This window comes from Toxotes jaculatrix, chromosome 24 (assembly GCF_017976425.1).
Source record: "Toxotes jaculatrix isolate fToxJac2 chromosome 24, fToxJac2.pri, whole genome shotgun sequence".
NCBI classification, from domain to species: domain Eukaryota; kingdom Metazoa; phylum Chordata; class Actinopteri; family Toxotidae; genus Toxotes; species Toxotes jaculatrix.
Genome location: NC_054417.1, coordinates 791,988 through 812,370, shown reverse-complemented (window position 1 = coordinate 812,370; position 20,383 = coordinate 791,988). Strand labels below are relative to the sequence as shown.

At 42.0% G+C, this 20,383-nt stretch overlaps 1 protein-coding gene across 4 annotated transcripts in view; it reads left to right on the top strand.

Moving 5' to 3' along the window:
• LOC121177933 overlaps positions 1 to 20,134 on the top strand; it is a 40,952-nt gene extending 20,818 nt beyond the window's left edge. For 3 of the 4 annotated variants that reach the window (XM_041032378.1, XM_041032375.1, XM_041032376.1), the window contains 4 exons: positions 15,285 to 15,377; positions 15,828 to 15,948; positions 17,311 to 17,375; positions 17,902 to 20,134. In XM_041032378.1, coding sequence (XP_040888312.1) covers positions 15,285 to 15,377; positions 15,828 to 15,948; positions 17,311 to 17,375; positions 17,902 to 17,984 — 362 coding nt within the window. In that variant the 3' untranslated portion in view covers positions 17,985 to 20,134. The remainder of the gene's footprint in view (positions 1 to 15,284; positions 15,378 to 15,827; positions 15,949 to 17,310; positions 17,376 to 17,901) is intronic. The other variant, XM_041032377.1, reaches the window with a different exon arrangement.
• Positions 20,135 to 20,383: the final 249 nt, after the last annotated feature.

The following is a 20,383-nucleotide window of genomic DNA, read 5'->3' as shown; positions in this document are numbered from 1 at the left end:
CCAGCTGCTATTTCTGGTTTCATACGTCCCAGAAAATGTTCTTTCAGGTGGACCTCATAAGGTTGAAGCGGGTTTACTCCCATCTCCCCCCTCGTCAGCCCACTGTGTATGTCGAAAGCAGCAGTGAGACGTGCCAGGAAAGCGCTGCATGACTCAGTGGATCCCTGTGACAGGGAGGTGATGTTTGACAGATTCATTCTCATAGGAAAAGCTGTTTTACATGCATTGATCAGCTCAGTCACTGCCGTTTTGAAGTGCACATTGCTCTCAGCTTGCCAGTCAGGTTCGGTCAGTCGTAGAGCCATTCTGGCATCTGTGAAGAAGTCGGAGATCTTATGAAAGTCATGTTTCAACATTTTGCTCATCAGCCGTCTCAGTTCTGTCATTGTGGGTCTGTATTCTTTAACAAACTGCAACAACTGTCTCTCGAACTGAGTCAAATTGTCAACTGGGCTGCAGACATGGGCCATGGCTTCTGCAATGTCTTCATCAGTCCAGGGTCTGAATACCAGTATTGGACCTGAGGCTCCAGCTGCCTCCAGCATTGGAAAAGCCCCCACTCCTCCTTGTTGGGCCTTCAATGCTTTTCCCTTCAGCCTGTCTGATTGTCGTATGGGTGAAGGCAGAGATGGAATCGATGTCTTTGGTTTAACTGAATCCTCCTTTTTGAAGGTTGATTCAGGCTCTGGTGCCGTGGGGCCGCTGTCGGGACCATCTTCCCCAGCTGCCTCTCCGATGCCGTCTCCTGGGACAGGGGCGTAAGGAGGGGGGGTGGAGTCCAGGTCGGGATCCAGCCGGAATGGGTTTTGTGATTTTCGTACCTCGGACAAAGAAGGATACAATGTGTTAGTGTGTTCAGGTTTTTTGTCCTCTTTTTGTGTCTGTGCTCCTAATCTTCTCCTTCTTTCCCTCTTCTCTGCCTCTTTTCTCCACATGCTATATGCCTTCCAAACTGTTCATGCTTCTCTCGTTTACGTTTGGACAACGCTGCATGCCGCTCTGCACTTTTTTTTTCTTTTGCCTCTAAACATGTCTTCAGTTGATCCAATTGTCTCAGACTAAAGCTGCCATTTTCTGGAAACCCCAAATCAACCCACTGTTTGAACTGATTCATGCTTCCAGGATTTTTCTCCTTCATCAGTTTTATTATTGGTGGGAGGATTTTGGGAGTTGGCTCCACTTTGAACTTCTCCTTACTCTGACTTTTACCCATCCTTTATCTCTGATTATTTTGTCTCTTGTATTTACAGAATAAACTGGTCCACTTTTTCAAGCAGATACACCAGAAATCCTCAAACACTACAATAATAACCAAGACACGTCTGTCTGCAAGTGCTTATGCGAGATATACCGGTTTAATTCCCTGATTAACTCTGCAAACTCTCACAAGCAACATCAACACTTGTCACCGTGTGTGATTCTTTCCCTTTAAATCCTTCGGGATTGGAGCGATGACCGGGCTCCGTCTGAGGACAGCTTCTCACCCACAGGGAGGAATCTTTCTTTGCAGCCGGCTTTCTGTCTTTCCAACGGAGTCCAGATCACACGTCCAATCCCATCCTCGTCGCCAAGTTTGTGGTGGAAAAATACTTTCCTCCTGATGAGAAGTGAAATAGAATTCTTTAGACAGAGTAATCAATTTCTGCAGAAAGGACAGAGCTCACGCAGCATGTCATGCTACAGAGGTCTGACCCCAGGTTACAAGTTACAAGAGTACTTATGCCTGTTTCTCACATACCAGGATGGCAAGGAGGGCAGGGAGACAAAATAATCTGAAGGTCAAAAAATAGAGATAAGTTGTGCTCGGAGGCACCGGAGACATAATAGGTGTCTTCACAAAGTTCAGTAAACAAAGTACATTAGGCCACTACAGGTCATGTTATATGTACTTCACCCAGAATTGAATATACGAGTTCATGAGAATATAATATGCTTGATAAAAGAATATATGGTTATATGATAAATTGACATTACATGCAGCCTTGAAATCAGACAGATGCCACTGGGTACAAGTCAAGCTTTTAATTTGCAAACACCCTCCACAACCCAGGATGCAACTCTTCCTCTTCATGGCCCAGGAAACACACCAACTGCCTCTGACCCAACGCTTCCTGAATTGAACACAGAAACAGAGACAGTGAGACACAAATGAACCCTGAAATGTTTAAAAACAAACAAAAAAAAAAACCCCACAAGACTGAGTGATGTTGACCAACATGTTTGCTCTCACCTTGTCTCTCACAGTCCTCTGGATCAGCTGCTCCATCCTGCACAATGCACAAAGAAACTAAACATGAGCCACAGGAAGAAAGAAAGTTTAACCTTGCATTTTTAAACACATACAGCAGGGGGCGTACCTGAGCTCCACTTTGACTGTGACCTCCTCCACGACCTTCATGCCAATCTTCATCAACCTGTTAAACACAGCCACACACAGACTCACACCTACAGGCCCAAGTACAGCACCTAACCACCGAGCCACACAGCTCCATCAACAATACACAACTACTGACAGCCTCTACATCAAGAGCCAACTACATCTAACACACACACTAAACCTACACTGACAAATAACCACAACTAAGCCTGACAACACTCAGCTACACACTTCCAACACTATCTGCCCATAGGCTTCCACATATACACAGTTGTGTCCGGATCACAACTGCATATATGCTTCCACCTACAGACGACACTGACACAAACACTGTAAACCTACACCGACCTCAATGCTTTTCACACACACTGAATCCATCCACAACTAAACCCTGACCATACTCAGCCAGACCCAAACTCCAATGCACCTGGATACAGAACAAAGCCCATTTAAACTGAGCTGAAGATGAGCCTGCAGTACCAACACTCTCACACTCAGACACACACACACGCACACTCAGACACACACACTCAGACACACACACACACACACACACACACACACACACACAGAGAAAGAAATGAATTCATGCATATGTGTAGAAACACTAACCAACATGTTTGCTCTCACCTTATTTCTTGTGGTCCTCTGGATCAGCTCCTCCATCCTGTACAGGACAAACACACTCTACATCAGATACAGGTACAAACAGTCAGACCTATTTTAAACATTCTGCTACACTTCCACATACAGCAGGGGGCGTACCTGAGCTCCACCCTGGATATGGCCTCATCCACATGCAGCTGGAAAGAAAGAGACATTAATGCATATGTGTCAAAACACTGAACATTTGTCACATCTGGGTTTAAACTCAGCCTGGCGTCCACACACCACAGTCTAAAAGTCACAGTGCCAAACTCTATCATACATGTGCTCATACCAAACAAGTCTGACATATAAAGCCAACTATTACACACACATCTACTGATTCATGTCTAAAGTCAGAGAGGTACAGCCGAACAGTTACCCAGAAATCTTACTATTGCATCCAACAGCTCACAGTTTAAACTCTTACACTATGGCACCCAGACACCACAGGTCAGCAGCCAAAGCATTCAGCTCTCTAACATAGGTTTGGTCTGTTTAAACCAATAGAAAAAGAACAGTGTTTTTAAAACTATCAAGTCTAAGTGGTGCATCTAACACCTCCCAGTTTAAAGCCTAAGACTCTGTCATCCACAGAGCACAGCCTGTGCTGTTTCAATTACATATTAACTAGTTGTTTAAACATTTTCAACTACATTTACACTCTGACAGTCCTCACAGATGACTCTAACCACTTAAAGAATTAACTAAAAGTCCTAAACCTAAGGTTGAAATGTTAAAGTGTGGAGCCAGTCACTAAGTTTAAACATGGAACATTCTCCAAACTCCATGCAGCCTTGAAATTAGTTTGTACATCACAAAATAAGCACAGACAACAAACAGACATGTGCCACTGGGTATAAATCAAGCATTTATTTGCAAACACACCCTCCACAACCCCAACAGGAGACAAAGCTCTTTACAATTCTTCCTCTTCATGGCCCAGGACACACACCAACTGCCTCTGATCCAACACTTCCTGAATTGAACACAGAAATGGAGACAGTGAGACACACATGAACCCTGAAATGTTTAAAAACAAAACAAAAGACTGAGCGATGTTGACCAACATGTTTGCTCTCACCTTGTCTCTCACAGTCCTCTGGATCAGCTGCTCCATCCTGCACAATGCACAAAGAAACTAAACATGAGCCACAGGAAGAAAGAAAGTCTGACCTTGAATTTTTAAACACATACAGCAGGGGGCGTACCTGAGCTCCACTTTGACTGTGACCTCCTCCACCACCTTCATGCCAATCTTCATCAACCTGTTAAACACAGCCACACACAGACTCACACCTACAGGCCCAAGTACAACACCTACAGGCCCAAGTACAGCACCTAACCACCGAGCCACACAGCTCCATCAACAATACACAACTACTGACAGCCTCTACATCAAGAGCCAACTACATCTAACACACACACTAAACCTACACTGACAAATAACCACAACTAAGCCTGACAACACTCAGCTACACACTTCCAACACTATCTGCCCATAGGCTTCCACATATACACAGTTGTGTCCGGATCACAACTGCATATATGCTTCCACCTACAGACGACACTGACACAAACACTGTAAACCTACACCGACCTCAATGCTTTTCACACACACTGAATCCATCCACAACTAAACCCTGACCATACTCAGCCAGACCCAAACTCCAATGCACCTGGATACAGAACAAAGCCCATTTAAACTGAGCTGTAGATGAGCCTGCAGTACCAACACTCAGACACTCAGACACAGACACAGACACAGACACAGACACACTCAGACACACTCAGACACACACAGACACAGACACACACACACACACAGAAAGAAATGAATGCATGCATATGTGTAGAAACACTAAATGTTAACCAACAGGCAACCTGGTCACCTGGTCTCTCATGGTCTCTCCAAATAAGCTCTGCCATCCTGCAAGAGAAACACAAACAGGAAGCATCAACACACAAAGCACCTTTGAAACAGCCCTTGATATTTTTTTTAATCCACTTACCACAAAGATCTCTGACAACACACCAACAGTTGCAGTGTGTCCCTCACTCCCACAGGATGGCGCTCTATCCTCACCATCAGCATCTTCACTGGCTCCACCCCACATACACCTACAACACACACTGACTCTCTCTCTCACACTCACACATACACACACACACACACACACACACACACACACAGTATAAAATTAGTGCATGGATAAGTGTAGAAAGACTACAATGTGGCTCTTGCTCACCTGGTCTCAAACCGTCCTCTCACTCAGCTCCTCCCTCCTGCTGAAAAACAAACACATTGGTTTTGGATACTAATCAATTCAGTCCTTGAACTTGTAATATTTTGCTTCACTTCCAGCTGCAGCAGGGGCCTAACCTGAGCCCCCCCACCCCCCAGAACTGAACTAAGCCCCATCTAAAGTGTATTAAAGACAAAAGCAGGCACTGTCTTCTGATTTTAATAGACACATTCTCACACTCAGACATGGATGCATGCATATGGGTAGAAACACTGCACAATGTGGTATTCACACACCTGGTCTCAAAGGATCCTCTGGATCAGCTCCATCCTCCTGCAGCGAATTAAAGGGGAAAAACTCAACAACTTTGGATACTAATTTATTTAAAAAAACTTTTTGTTTTTTAAGATTGTGCAACAGGGCTACCTGAGCTCCACATTGGCCACAGCCTCATCCAAGCTGGAGACCCACTCAGCCAGATGCAGGCACCTGCTGAACACAAAGGAACACAAAAAAAAACAAAAAAAACAACAAACACAGCAAACAACAACAAGATACAACTGAGTCCTTCAATGCAGAAACATTGAGAATTATTGGTTAAGATGCATCTTCTCATGGTCCTCTTGATCAGCTCCTCCATCCTGCACGGCTACTGATGTTATGCTGGACGCAGCGTCCATCTTTTGAAGCTGAAGCGTTGAGACAGTGGTTCCATCCCTGCTTCAGCAGGCCTACAGTCACGTGACCACTGTGATTGATGAGTGCTTGAGGTTCTTCTCCCCAGGTCTTCCACTCTGATGCAGTACACACACTGATGATCCTCTGGAGCAGCTCATCCTTCCTGCAGAGAAAGCACATGCACACGCACAAATGAATGCATGCATATGTGTAGAAACACTAAATGTTAACCAACAGGCAACGTCTCACCTGGTCTCTCACGGTCTCTCCAAATAAGCTCTGCCATCCTGCAAGAGAAACACAAACAGGAAGCATCAGCACACAAAGCACCTTTGAAACAGCCCTTGATATTTTTTTTAAATCCACTTACCACAAAGAGCTCTGACAACACACCAACAGTTGCAGTGTGTCCCTCACTCCCACAGGATGGCGCTCTATCCTCACCATCAGCATCTTCACTGGCTCCACCCCACATATACCTACAACACTCTCTGACTCTCTCTCTCTCACACTCTCACACACTCTCACACACTCTCACACACACACACACACACACACACACACACACACACACACACACACACACAGTATACAATTAGTGCATGTATAAGTGTAGAAAGACTACAATGTGGCTCTTGCTCACCTGGTCTCAAACCGTCCTCTCACTCAGCTCCTCCCTCCTGCTGAAAAACAAACACATTGGTTTTGGATACTAATCAATTCAGTCCTTGAACTTGTAATATTTTGCTTCACTTCCAGCTGCAGCAGGGGCCTAACCTGAGCCCCCCCACCCCCCAGAACTGAACTAAGCCCCATCTAAAGTGTATTAAAGACAAAAGCAGGCACTGCCTTCTGATTTTAATAGACACATTCTCACACTCAGACATGGATGCATGCATATGGGTAGAAACACTGCACAATGTGGTATTCACACACCTGGTCTCAAAGGATCCTCTGGATCAGCTCCATCCTCCTGCAGCTAATTAAAGGGGAAAAAAACAACAACTTTGGATACTAATTTATTTAAAAAAACTTTTTGTTTTTTAAGATTGTGCAACAGGGCTACCTGAGCTCCACATTGGCCACAGCCTCATCCAAGCTGGAGACCCACTCAGCCAGATGCAGGCACCTGCTGAACACAAAGGAACACAAAAAAAAAAAAAAAAAACACAGCAAACAACAGCAAGATACAACTGAGTCCTTCAATGCAGAAACATTGAGCATTATTGGTTAAGATGCATCTTCTCATGGTCCTCTTGATCAGCTCCTCCATCCTGCACGGCTACTGATGTTATGCTGGACGCAGTGTCCATCTTTTGAAGCTGAAGCGTTGAGACAGTGGTTCCATCCCTGCTTCAGCAGGCCTACAGTCAAGTGACCACTGTGATTGATGAGTCCTCAAGGTTCTTCTCCCCAGGTCTTCCACTCTGATGCAGTACACACACTGATGATCCTCTGGAGCAGCTCATCCTTCCTGCAGAGAAAGCACACGCACACACACACAAATGAATGCATGCATATGTGTAGAAACACTAAATGTTAACCAACAGGCAACGTCTCACCTGGTCTCTCATGGTCTCTCCAAATAAGCTCTGCCATCCTGCAAGAGAAACACAAACAGGAAGCATCAACACACAAAGCACCTTTGAAACAGCCCTTGATATTTTTTTTAATCCACTTACCACAAAGAGCTCTGACAACACACCAACAGTTGCAGTGTGTCCCTCACTCCCACAGGATGGCGCTCTATCCTCACCATCAGCATCTTCACTGGCTCCACCCCACATACACCTACAAGACTCTCTGACTCTGACTCTCTCTCACACTCACACATACATACACATACATACACACACACACACACACACACACACACACACACACACACACACACACACAGTATAAAATTAGTGCATGTATAAGTGTAGAAAGACTACAATGTGGCTCTTGCTCACCTGGTCTCAAAGGATCCTCTCACTCAGCTCCATCCTCCTGCAGCGAATTAAGGAAAAAAAAACTCAACAACTTTGGATACTAATTTATTAAAAAAAAACAACTTTTTTTTTAAGATTGTGCAACAGGGCTACCTGAGCTCCACATTGGCCACAGCCTCATCCAAGCTGGAGACCCACTCAGCCAGATGCAGGCACCTGCTGAACACAAAGGAACACAAAAAAACAACAAAACAAAACACAGCAAACAACAACAAGATACAACTGAGTCCTTCAATGCAGAAACATTGAGCATTATTGGTTAAGATGCATCTTCTCATGGTCCTCTTGATCAGCTCCTCCATCCTGCACGGCTACTGATGTTATGCTGGACGCAGTGTCCATCTTTTGAAGCTGAAGCGTTGAGACAGTGGTTCCATCCCTGCTTCAGCAGGTCTACAGTCACATGGCCACTGTGATTGATGAGTGCTTGAGGTTCTTCTCCCCAGGTCTTCCACTCTGAATCCTTCAGTGTAGAAACACTGAGCAGTATTGGCCAACATGCATCCTCATGGTTCTCTGGATCAGCAGCTCCTCCATCCTGCACAACACACAAAGAAACACACTCAACATTAGCCACAGGTGCTAGGCAAGTCAAACACTGGAAGTTAAAACATCTTCCAACACTTCCACATGCAGCAGGGGGCGTACCTGAGCTCCACACTGGCCATGGCCTCATCCAAGCTGGAGTCCCACTCAGCCAGATGCAGCTACCTGCTAAACACACACAGACAAACACATGTTTAAATGTAGAAACACTGAGCAATGTTGACTTACATGCTTTCTCTTACCCTCTGATGATCCTCTGGAGCAGCTCATCCTTCCTGCAGAGAAGACACACACACACACACACACACACACACACACACACAGGCTTTGGATATTAAACCTGGAATTTTACACATTCAGCAACACTTCAAGGTGCAGCTCAGGGCCCTCACTGGCCATGGCCTCATCCACACTGCTGAACACACACCCTAAACCGACCCCGGGGTCATCCACACAGACAACTACCCACAATCAACTAACCCTGACAACACGACACGCAACTCAACCCATGCTGCCAACACCATCTGCCCACAGGCTTCCACATACATGCACAGCTGTGTCCGGATCACAACTGCATATATGCTTCCACAGACCGACAACACCGACGCAACGGCCCAGCAATAGCAAACGCGCGCTCCAAATCTAAGCAGGCCCGAGTGCCTTCTACTCACTGAATCCATCCACAACTAAGCCTTGCCAACACTTGGCCAGTCCCAAACTCCAAAGCGGCTACACTGGTTACAAAGTCCATCTCAACCGAGCTAAAGACACAAGCCTGCACCTCCAACACTCAGATCACACACACACACACACACGTAGAGCCGATGAGCGAAGCCAAGCGCGGTGCTTTCTCCCAAATGGTCTCGGCTGCTCCGCTGGATCCTTCGTCCGTCCTGCAGAAACCCGACACATAATCAAACATGTTAGCCTGTGGTCACAGATCAACTCAAGCTCTGCATTTTAAACGTTCCGTGTGGGCCTTACCTGGCCTCCACGTCGGCCATTTTCCTCTGGATTACTCCGGACACACCTGTCTCGGCCTCACGCCGAAGTTCCAGCTCCACTCGGCCTGAATCGTCTCTCTGCTCTCAGCCACAGCTCTCACTGTAAACCAGAGAGTACAATCACAAATAACCCGTTAAACATGAACACACAGGCTTCCTCTGTCCACAGGTAACGAGTTCAGTTCGATCCACTTACCAGACAAAGCACAACGTTACAGAGGCATCCCGTATTCCACAGAAGACGAAAACCAGCGTCTCCCCGCACCTGCGAAAAATCAAATTCTGCCCTGCTATTGGCTGAGCCCTCTCCTCCCCGGTCACATGGGTTTGATTAGCGCATGGGCAACAGGTGCGACTGATTTTTGGCGCGGCTCAAACTGGACTCTGATTGGACGGGACTATTGGGTTAAATGGTAGGAGGGACCTGCGGTGACTGCCCTCATAAAGCAGCAGTAACGTCCAACACAGAACAGGTGTTTGAAATGATCACAAATTGCCAGAGGTTCACTTTCAGTCTGACTCCATGGTTTTATGCATTAAAGACTTCAATCAGAATCAGTTTTATTGACCAGATTTATGCAGACACACAAGGAATCTGACTTCGGTTTCCCTTTGCTCTCAGGCACTACAGAACAACAACACAACCAACAGAACAACTATTGTTTCCATAAATACCAATAGTGCAATGGGTCAGTCTGAATCTGGATCATGCAAACTATATATGTCATATAAGGTGTGTTCAAAAGCAAAGAAAGTCAACCAGTGAATCTGCTGTCAATTGTCTTCCAACATGGTCATTATAACCATGTTACAATATGAAGTTTACCAAAAGTTCCCTGCTTCAAACGGGCCACAGTGAATTTCTTTCAAAGGTGTGTGTCACCTGTGGCCTTCCCAGTAAAGAAATATCAAAAGAGGCAACACAACAGAGTTTATTTGGACTTTTACACACAGAATAAAGAGTTCAAAACAAATAAAAGCTCATTAAAAGACATCAAACATAGGTGACAAGAAGGGCCAACAAGCCACGGACACAGAAAGTGAACCTTCCCAACAGAATGTAACTGACATAAGATAAGATAAGATAAGATAAGATAAGATAAGATAAGATAGCACTTTATTGATCCCACAGCAGGGAAATTCACTTGTTAGGCAGCAAGGAATCTGACTTCAGTTTCCCTTTGCTCTCAGGCACTACAGAACAACACAAGCGCAGCGTGATGACGTCAGGGTCTAGCGGTTTCTGCATGTAGTAAACTCTTTGGAAACTGAATCGAAGGCAACTGGACTTATGTTTGTCTGGGAGAACGTTTCGCCTCTTATCCAAGGGGCTTCATCAGTTCGTATGCATCGGTCTATCTAGTCCGCACTAGTCAGACTCGATTCAATTTCCAAAGAGAGAACTATGACCTGGATGAATGAGAACATTCACAGACATATTGCATGTAGTAAACATTGATGTCCGCCAGACGGCGACATTTGGCAGAATCCGTTAGATTCATGTATTAAAATGTCAAAGAATATTCAAGAAAAAAACAATAATCGATCGACTCTCAAGTAAAGCACCGAAATCAAATAATTTCAAAAAATACATTCTACTGAATCCAACAAGAAACTGCGTAAATTTATTCATGAAAACATACAAAGTAGAAAAAAACCCTCCCACACAATAAAACAAAATGGGCAAGAAAGATGAAAATGATTTACAATGGCACAAAATCAGTGAAAGTAACGTTTTGTACACCTATGAAAGAAATAGGTAACGTGCATTGCTGTCTGCAGCTCTTCTTGTTGTCTCCGCTGATTTGGATCAGCTCCAGGCCGAATCCTCGATCTACATTTCTTCTCTTTAAAGGCGTTGAGTGAGCAGTCATCCTGGAGAACGAGCACACCGAGTTTCTATTCACAACGCTAAAATGAGGGATCGTTTAAGATTAGGAGTCGCCAAACACGGACCGAATTCACTACAAGGCTTTGATCTTTAGCAAAAGCAGCGAAACGTTTTCCTGTCACGCATAATTTAATGAGCGAGGAGGAAGGAGGTTAAAGTGAGCGGGATTTGGGGGCGAATTTGGGGATAAGTGGCTCCGAGCGAGAGCCTGAAAGCTAGCCGTTAGCCGTAAGCTGGCAGCGAACTTACGTCAATTGCGACGAATCCATGTCCTCGGGGACAGAGGAAATAAGACGTGTCTTTTTTTTTTTTTTTTTTTTTTTTTTTTTTTTTCCAACTTTATTGAACATCAGACAAATATGAACATACAATTGAACATGACAATCTCAAAATAACATCCAAATACAGTACAAATTTGAAAACACCTTCTTTGTTTCAAAAAAAATAAATTAAGGGAAAAGGAATTAAATAAATACCAATAAAAAATAATAAAAATAAAATAAATAAGGGGTTTTAAGGGGCTAGAATAAATGAAGCTCATCTATAATTGTGCATAATTTATTTGCATTGGGCATATCTAAGCGTCTCAGACACTTTTGGAGGAGGGAAAATTCATTTTTAAGAGCAGGCCATGAGGGGGTGGACTTGGCATATCTACATTTGTGTATAAAGTATTTTGTAGTAATGATAAAATTATTTATCAAAAATTCAATTCTTTTATCTTTAAGCACAACTCCGTTTCGAATATTTTGAAAGGACCAGAATTCAATGTTGTAATTTCTATAATTGGAAGATATTAAATCATGAAGAGATTTCCATAAATTCTGGACTGACTCACATTCATAGAATAAGTGTTCTGTTGTTTCAGGGATTGTTTTACAGATATAGCAATTTTCTACTTCAAATTTGAATCTTTTTTTCATGAATTCATTCGAAGGATAAATACTGTTTATAGTTTTAAACTGGACTTCTTTGCATTTTGGAGAAATTGGAAATTTTAAATATTTTGTTCGAATTGATGAAATTTCAGATTTATTGTAATCTCTGAGAGACAATGAACTTTTCGTTATACCTGAAAATAAAATATTTACTAAATACTTCCTAATAAATTTATTATTACATTTTTCATTTACTAGGTCCAACTCATCTAATTTCACTTTATGTAAATTTGGGCAGGATATGCACAATATATTATTTCTTATTGATTGGATAAATGCATTTGGAATATTTTGTACAACTGTCTTGTATACGTTATATGAACAGGACATGTTATATTTGGCATTAAAATCATTAAATTCAAGTATATTTCCATTTTCATCCATTATATGTAAAATAGACCAAATTTTCTTTGTTAACCACTCTTCTATAAACATAGATTTCCTTCGATTCAATATCACCCTGTTATTCCATAAAGGTACATTATGGGGGCTGAAATTATGCTTGAATATCATCTTCCAATGTAATAGAACCTGTTGGTGAAATTTCGACAGTTTTATGGGAAGCTTGGAGATTTCAAAATCACATACGAGCAGAAATTGAATACCTCCAACCTTATTAAAAATAAAAGCAGGTAGTGAAAACCATATCCCATTATCATTTTTCAAAAAGGACTGGAGCCATCTAATTTTCAATAAGACGTGTCTTTGTCCTGCTCATTTTCAAAGCGATCCATGTGGAATTGGTGGCGAAAAAACACACGTTTGATGGGACAACGGAGCAGAGAACTCCACGTAAACAATATGTCATTTGGAGCGTCTGCTGAAGCGCAGCGTGATGACGTCAGGGTCTAGCGGTTTCTGCATGTAGTAAGCATTGATGTCCGCCAGACGGCGACATTTGACAGAATCCCTTAGATTCATGTATTAGGTAGGAGAGAGAGAGGGAGGGAAGTAAAGACACCTGGAATGAGAGGACAAAGCAGTGAACAACCGGAAACTCAAACATTACCAAAATAAAACAGGAAACACAAGTTATAAATCTGATGCCATGTCGCTCTGCATCTAAATCAACTCTTCAGTGTTCACTTTTTCTCCCTCTCTCTGTCTGTTCATGTTCTATTGGGCATATTATATAATGTTCGTTTTATTATTTTAATTCTTTCTTCTTCTCTTTTTTTCAAGCTTGGTTTATACCCTAACCTGTCAGGAGAGGGAAGTAAAGACACCTGGAATGAGAGGCAAAAGCAGTGAACAATCGGAAACTCAAACATTACCAAAACAGGAAACACCAAATTTTCCAAATAAAGGCGGAACCTGACAGAAACACATGAAAGCAGCACAGAAAAGCTGGAGATGTGGTGTTACAGCTGACCCAGAAGAAAATCTCACTGACTGAAAATGTAATTTTCTCCTTAAAACGTCATTTTGAAGAACAATTCATCATGTCTGTCACAATCCGATTTCCCTCAGCATCTGCATTTAAATATCCTTATTGTGAATCCTCCAATTTTTCTGTGTGTGTGTGTGTATGTGTGTGCTACATATGCAATAATTGGCTTTATTTAATAGGAATAGGAGGAGTTCATTTCCAAAGTGCTATTTATCCATTTTGAACAGATACTGGACCAGAGCTTACAAGGACTGAGACCTAAACCTAGACAGACTAAGGCCAGAGCTCAGAAAATCCAATTCCAAAGCAGATAAGGCCGGAAAAACTAAGACTAACACAGACTGAAACAGGAGCTCATGAAGTCAGAGTGAAGTGGAGAAACTAGAAAAGTAGAAATATATACCCTGTCAGGAGAGGGAAGTCAAGACACCTGGTATGAGAGGAAAAAGCAGTGAACAACCGGAAACTCAAACATTACCAAAATGAAACACCAAATTTTCCAAAAATGATCTTTAATGAGCACAGAGGGAAAAATACAGGCTGAGCTGTAAACTTTTGTTTGTCATCAGGAATCATACCTGGTGAAATGAGTCGAAGAAACTCAAACCTCTGGGAAAAGGTCAAGTTGAAACCTGGAACAAAAGCTGAATAAATAATCTGGGAGGACATCAAACAGGGACGGGGGTGGCCAAGCGCTCACACTGCTGTTTTTTAAGGACTTTCTCACACTCAGGAATCCAACTGAGATGCTGACCGACTGAGACTTGTGCATTTATGCTGCAGCAGAACCAATAGCTGTAATGACACTATTTTTCAAATGTAATAATCTGTCTATCTTTTAATAGAAGAGATTTTCATGACAATAGAATAGAAAAATATAGGCTTTTGATGGGATGTAGGTAGACAGAGCAAAGGATAGTCTTTTTCAGCTTTTAGCTCCCTCTTGTGGCACTACTCGCCACTTCCACTCTCTCTCTCTTTTCTCTTTCACATTAGCTTTTTCTGAGAGACAAGCATCATATTTCAGGGCATCGCATTTACAGTACAAACCACGATCAGGCTGATGAAGTGAAGGTTAATGTGAGAGATGGAGTGTGAACCCACACTTTTTATTTTTGCAGCAGTTAAATTGTATTTTCATGTTTTATGATAAACTGCATGAAATCTATAGATTATATGTTCTTTTTCTGCTATGTGTGATGTGTTTGTCTGCCTACGTGTCTATAATATAGCTGGAGATGAACAAAGAAGGAAGACAGGAGAAAATATTTCATTTTGTAACGGTAAAAAAAAGACTCAGCTCTTTCACTCAGATTCACTTTGGTCTTCACCAAACGAGCAGATTTCAGGTTAATTAATAAAAAATCGGACTTGTTGTGTAACATGCTGCTAAAGGAAAGCAGAGCAGCTGCAGACTTTGATGTAACTGTCACAGCAAAACATATAAAACAAGACACATAGAGATAATGTTAATGTGATGAGCTGCGTCTACCCCTGGCAATCAGATTGTTCAGTTATGATTTTGTCCCTGAAGCTTTCTTTAAAATGTGAGTTGCGTTTTTTCACGTTTCACAGGTCACATAAGGTTGGAGGTGGGCATATCTAGTCCTGCACAACAAAACTGGATGGATCACATCAGAGGGAACAGGAAACAGAGCGATGTTACACGTACAAATAAAAAAAACCAATGTTATCCCAGATGATAAAACATGCACATAATTGTAATCATTTTCTGCATAAAAAGTCACCCAAACTGAACTGTGTCTACACATCTGAAAACTGTTTTTTTAAACATATTTTTTTTTAGAAAAGGACAAATGAAATCCTTAACACAAATACGTCTTGGAAGAAGAAAAACAGACATATTTTACACAATACCATCCATTTTTTGGCTTTTTTGAATGAAGTACTGAGTGTTTTAATCTTGTAAAGACTTTTAGAGTATTCAAATGAAACAATTCCCAAGCCAAAAAGGTCAACGGGAACCACTGTGTTATATTGTTGGGTCGTTTGAACAACAAAGATATTATATTAGCTTTTCATCTGTTTTATTTTCAAAGTATCAGAGCAGTATTTGAGAGCTCGACTTAAATGCAACAGCGTCTTTTATTTTGAAAGGGTCTGGAGTCGGAAGTGTTGCAGGTGTTGTTGAACCCGGTTGCGGCACTTCAAAGATGTCTGCCGGCAAGGAGACGCTTTATGCTTCTTTATCAAATCTTCTTTATCAACGGAAAAAAAGGTATGTTCAGCTTTTGTGACTTATTATTTAACAATTTGTGGTCATGTAGCTGTTTTTTGTGAGTAATTAGTTCGTTTAAGCCTATGTATGTCACAAATGTATAATGTCAAACGTTTTCGAGATTAAAAAAAAAAATTGCCTGTCACCAAATTCTCCCTAAGCTAACAAAACGGTGTCAGAGACGTTGACAGTTTAAACAGTTAAGTCAGTTAAACAAAAAGTGGTTAAAAAAATAAATAAAAATGTTTAAAATAAACTTAAAGTCTGTGACTTGTCACTTTATTTCAAGGAAAGGGCCGCCGGGCTAACCAAACAAAAGCACCATCGACCACAACTGTAAAAATGATAATTCGCCGTTTTTGCTAGCTTAAAAAAAAAAAACAAAAAACAGTGTTTGGTCAACTTTTAAAAAGTTTATGGTCAGGCCACTGAATTTGTTGATTTGGAGAACATATCTTTTAAAAAAAAGGGTTCTATGTACATTCTTCAAGTAAAGTCATTAATTTTATTTAATCATTTTAATAAGTGTGTCGGTCCTATTAGTCGAAGACAGCGGCCATTTTGTAGAATCTGGCCGCAGCGGCGGGAATTTATTAAAAACATATTAGAATGATTTTTTCTTTCTCTTTTCCATAGTTTTTCAGCAGTTTATAGTCAGGCCACTGAATTTGTTGATTTGGAGAACATATTTAAAAAAAAAAAAAAAACGTTCTATGTACATTCTTCGAGTAAAGTCATTACTTTTATTTAATCATTTTAATAAGTGTATCGGTCCTATTAGTCGAAGACAGCGGCCATTTTGTAAAATATGGCAGCAGTGGAATTTATTAAAGTCATATTAGAAGGCTTTTTTTTCTCTGCCACAATTTTTCAACTACTTTTATTTTCTTTCTTTATAAATTAATTACAGTACACTGAATAATTTTGCAGTTTGGCATATTGGTTAGACAAAAGAAGCAATTTAAAGGTGAACGTTTTTTTTTTCTTTTTACACAGTAAACAATTACTCAATAAAGAAATTATCGGTAATGAAAATACTCATTAGTTAATGTAATAATATATAATATTAACTTGTATCTATCAAGTACTTTCTTGATACTTACATACTAATGATAGTTACACATTTTTTAAGTGATAGTTTCCATGCAGTGGTGGATTATATTTATGTTGTATTCTTACTCCAAAGGTTAGTAGTAGTTTTAATTTTAGTTAATTAATTTAAGCAGTAAGTAACAACAATAATTTACATGCAACAAATACTTACATGCTTCTAAATGAATTTCAGTCAGATCTTACATTTTGTATTAATCCTTTTCTTGATTTTCTTCCTGTCTTTCTGTTTCCTCCTTTTTTCCATCTCAGATTGAAGGAGCGTTCATGCAGGGTTTGGGTCTCTACACTCTACGTACGCTATCTACTCTTCAAAGGTCAGAGGTCATCTTGTACACATGTACACCTTTTCTTCCCCCCCCCCCCCCCCCCTTCTTTAACATGTTTAAAGGAGTGCACTTATTATTATACTTATTATTTTACTCAACCATTCAAGGATTCAAGGGGTTTATTGTCATTTCTATTACACATTTACTCGTGAATAAAAAGGAAATAGATTCTAATCCTTTATGAACAATTTAACAAACAAATCAAGCGTTTTACTGACACCATATTGAGCATCTGTTCTCATTCTGTACCATGTAAATGTGAAATAAATACATTATTTTACAGCACATTTGAAAGTTTTTGCTTATGCATTTGTCTTACAGGATCATTTTCAACAACAGAATGAATAATTGGACAAAAACTGAATAAATAAAAAAAATCAAATGAAATTAAGAAATGACATTCTATAACAAGTGATTTTATCTTTAGTACAAAGACTTTAAGTGTCACAGTACAGACATAAGCCATAATAAAAACTGGAAAAATAACACTGATTTGTCTTCTTGTGGACTGAAGATGATCACACATGGATGCACCACGGGGTCGCAGTCCCATCCGTCGGAGATGAAGCCTGCAAGAGCGACAGGAAAGGCTGCTGATCAGATGTTTGCCAGGCAGAGGATGGGAGAAAGAAAGCCAAATTCAGGATTTCAGTAATCAAGTAATCAGTTAATATGTGTTTTTTATGGTGTCTTATTTTAAATGTCTGACATCCAGTGTCCAAGGCACAATTGATACTTCTCCTGACATCCATCACGATGTCCGTCCCAATGTTCTGCAAAACAAAACACAATTCTCTTTTCTCTTTTCTATTCAAATACAAGATGTATCTGTATTATATCTCATTTTATATATTTAATAATATGCATGTAAAACATGTCTTATCCTATTCTAATGGCTGTTTGAAGGCAACTGGACTTCTTGCTTGAAGCTTGAAGATGTTTCACCTCTCATCTGAGAAACATCTTCAGTTCTGGAGACTGGTTAGACAGTCCAGGCTTTTAAACTCCTCCCTATCTCACCTAGTGGGTGCTACCTCTGGGAGCAATAGATACCACTGAGTGGAACGTTCACGGCTTGAGTGGCTCCTGCTGGGCTGTCTCAAGTGGAGTCGTTAGCACCTGAGGATACTCAGGTGAGCGCAGAAACTAAGCATCACGTGAGTCGTTACAGTCACGTGAGCCCAGATGTGAATGTGTTAGTCGTTTGGGGAGGGATCTCAAAAACTGCGTCATAGATAGGTGGCAGCTGGTGTCTTAGACCGCCCCCTGTATTCAGTGATGGATGTTCTAGTTTGACATGGATGGCCTCCTTAACTCTTCTCTCAAACCATCTATGTTCCCGGTCCAGAATGGGGACATCGCTCTCTTCAGAGGAGTGTCCTCTCTCCTTGAAATGCAGGTGAACGGCTGAGTTCTGACCGGAGGAGTGAGCTCGTCTGTGCTGGGTCATGCGTTTGTGGAGCGGCTGTTTAGTCTCCCCTGTGTACAGGTGGGAGCGCCGCTCGCTGACTTAGACCGCACAGACGACATGGCTTAGTTGGTTTTTGGGAGTTTTGTCTTTGAGGTGTAGCTGTTTCTGTCTCAGAGTGTTACAGGGTCTGAAATGAACTGGAATGTTGTGTTTGGAGAAAATCCTCCTCAGTTTCTCTGACACTCCAACAAGTTGTGGTTTGTGGTGTCCTCCCCGTTGGTGGTGTAGGGTTCTGGTTTGTGTTTGTGGTTTCTGGTTAGTGTGTGTCGGTTTGCGGTTTCTGTCTGTAAAAGCCGTCGTTGTTGTTGAAGTAGGTCGTGGTGAGGCAGAGGTCTAAAAGAGTGCAGATCTGGTCCGGTGTGAGACTGGTACGGTCGTTGAGGGAGTGTCAGAGAAAGTCTGTGCGGTCAAAGTCAGCCTGCAGTGCTCCCATCTATATATAGGGGAGACTAAGCAGCCGCTCCACAAACGCATGGCTCAGCACAGACGAGCTCACTCCTCCGGTCAGAACTCAGCCGCTCACTTGCATCTCAAGGAGAAAGGACACTCCTTTGAGGACAGTGATGTCTGCATTTTGGACCGGGAACATAGATGGTTTGAGAGAACAGTTAAGGAGGCCATCCGTGTCAAAATAGAACATCCGTCACTGAATACAGGGGGCGGTCTACGGCACCAGCTGCCACCTATCTATGACGCAGTTTTGAGATCCCTCCCCAAGCGACTAACACATTCACATCTGGGCTCACGTGACTGTAACGACTCACATGATGCTTAGTTTCTGCGCTCACCTGAGTATCCTCAGGCGCTAACGACTCCACTTGAGGCAGCCCAGCAGGAGCCACTCAAGGTGTGAACGTTCCACTCAGTGCTTTCTATTGCTCCCAGAGGTAGCACCCACTAGGTGAGATAGGGAGGAGTTTAAAAGTTTGGACTCTAACCAGTCTCCAGAACTGAAGAAGCTTCTCGGATGAGAGGTCAAACGTCTTCAAGCTTCAAGCAAGAAGTCCAGTTGCCTTCAATCAACCTTTAGGATACAATGACCTGTAACACACACACACACAGTACATTCAACACACATGCTTAACTTTATAGTAAGAAAATATAAAACAAACAGAGAGAGATACAGAACAGCAAAGTCTCTTCATCACCCTCTTGCTGTCTGTTTAAAGCTACCTCAGACTCTACTAGTTATCCTGCTATCTCTTCTCTCTTTCTCTCCTCAGACCCACTCTCATATTTATTAACCTTTATTAACCTTTATTACATGCCATTAACTCTGTGTCCTCTCTCTCCCGTAGTCCTGTGCTTGTCTCTCTCTGGTCTCTCTTTCTCTGTACCGTCTGCAGGTGTCTCTGGCTCCGGAGCTGCATGTTCTCTGTCCGCGGTCCTGGCTCCACCGACCTGCCGCCATTTATTGTCTACAGCTATCCATTTTGAACACATTATTATGTTTAATGCATCAACACTTGACGCAAAGCAGAAGCAGAGGAGGCAAGGCAGAAGAAGAGGAGGCAAGGCAGAAGAA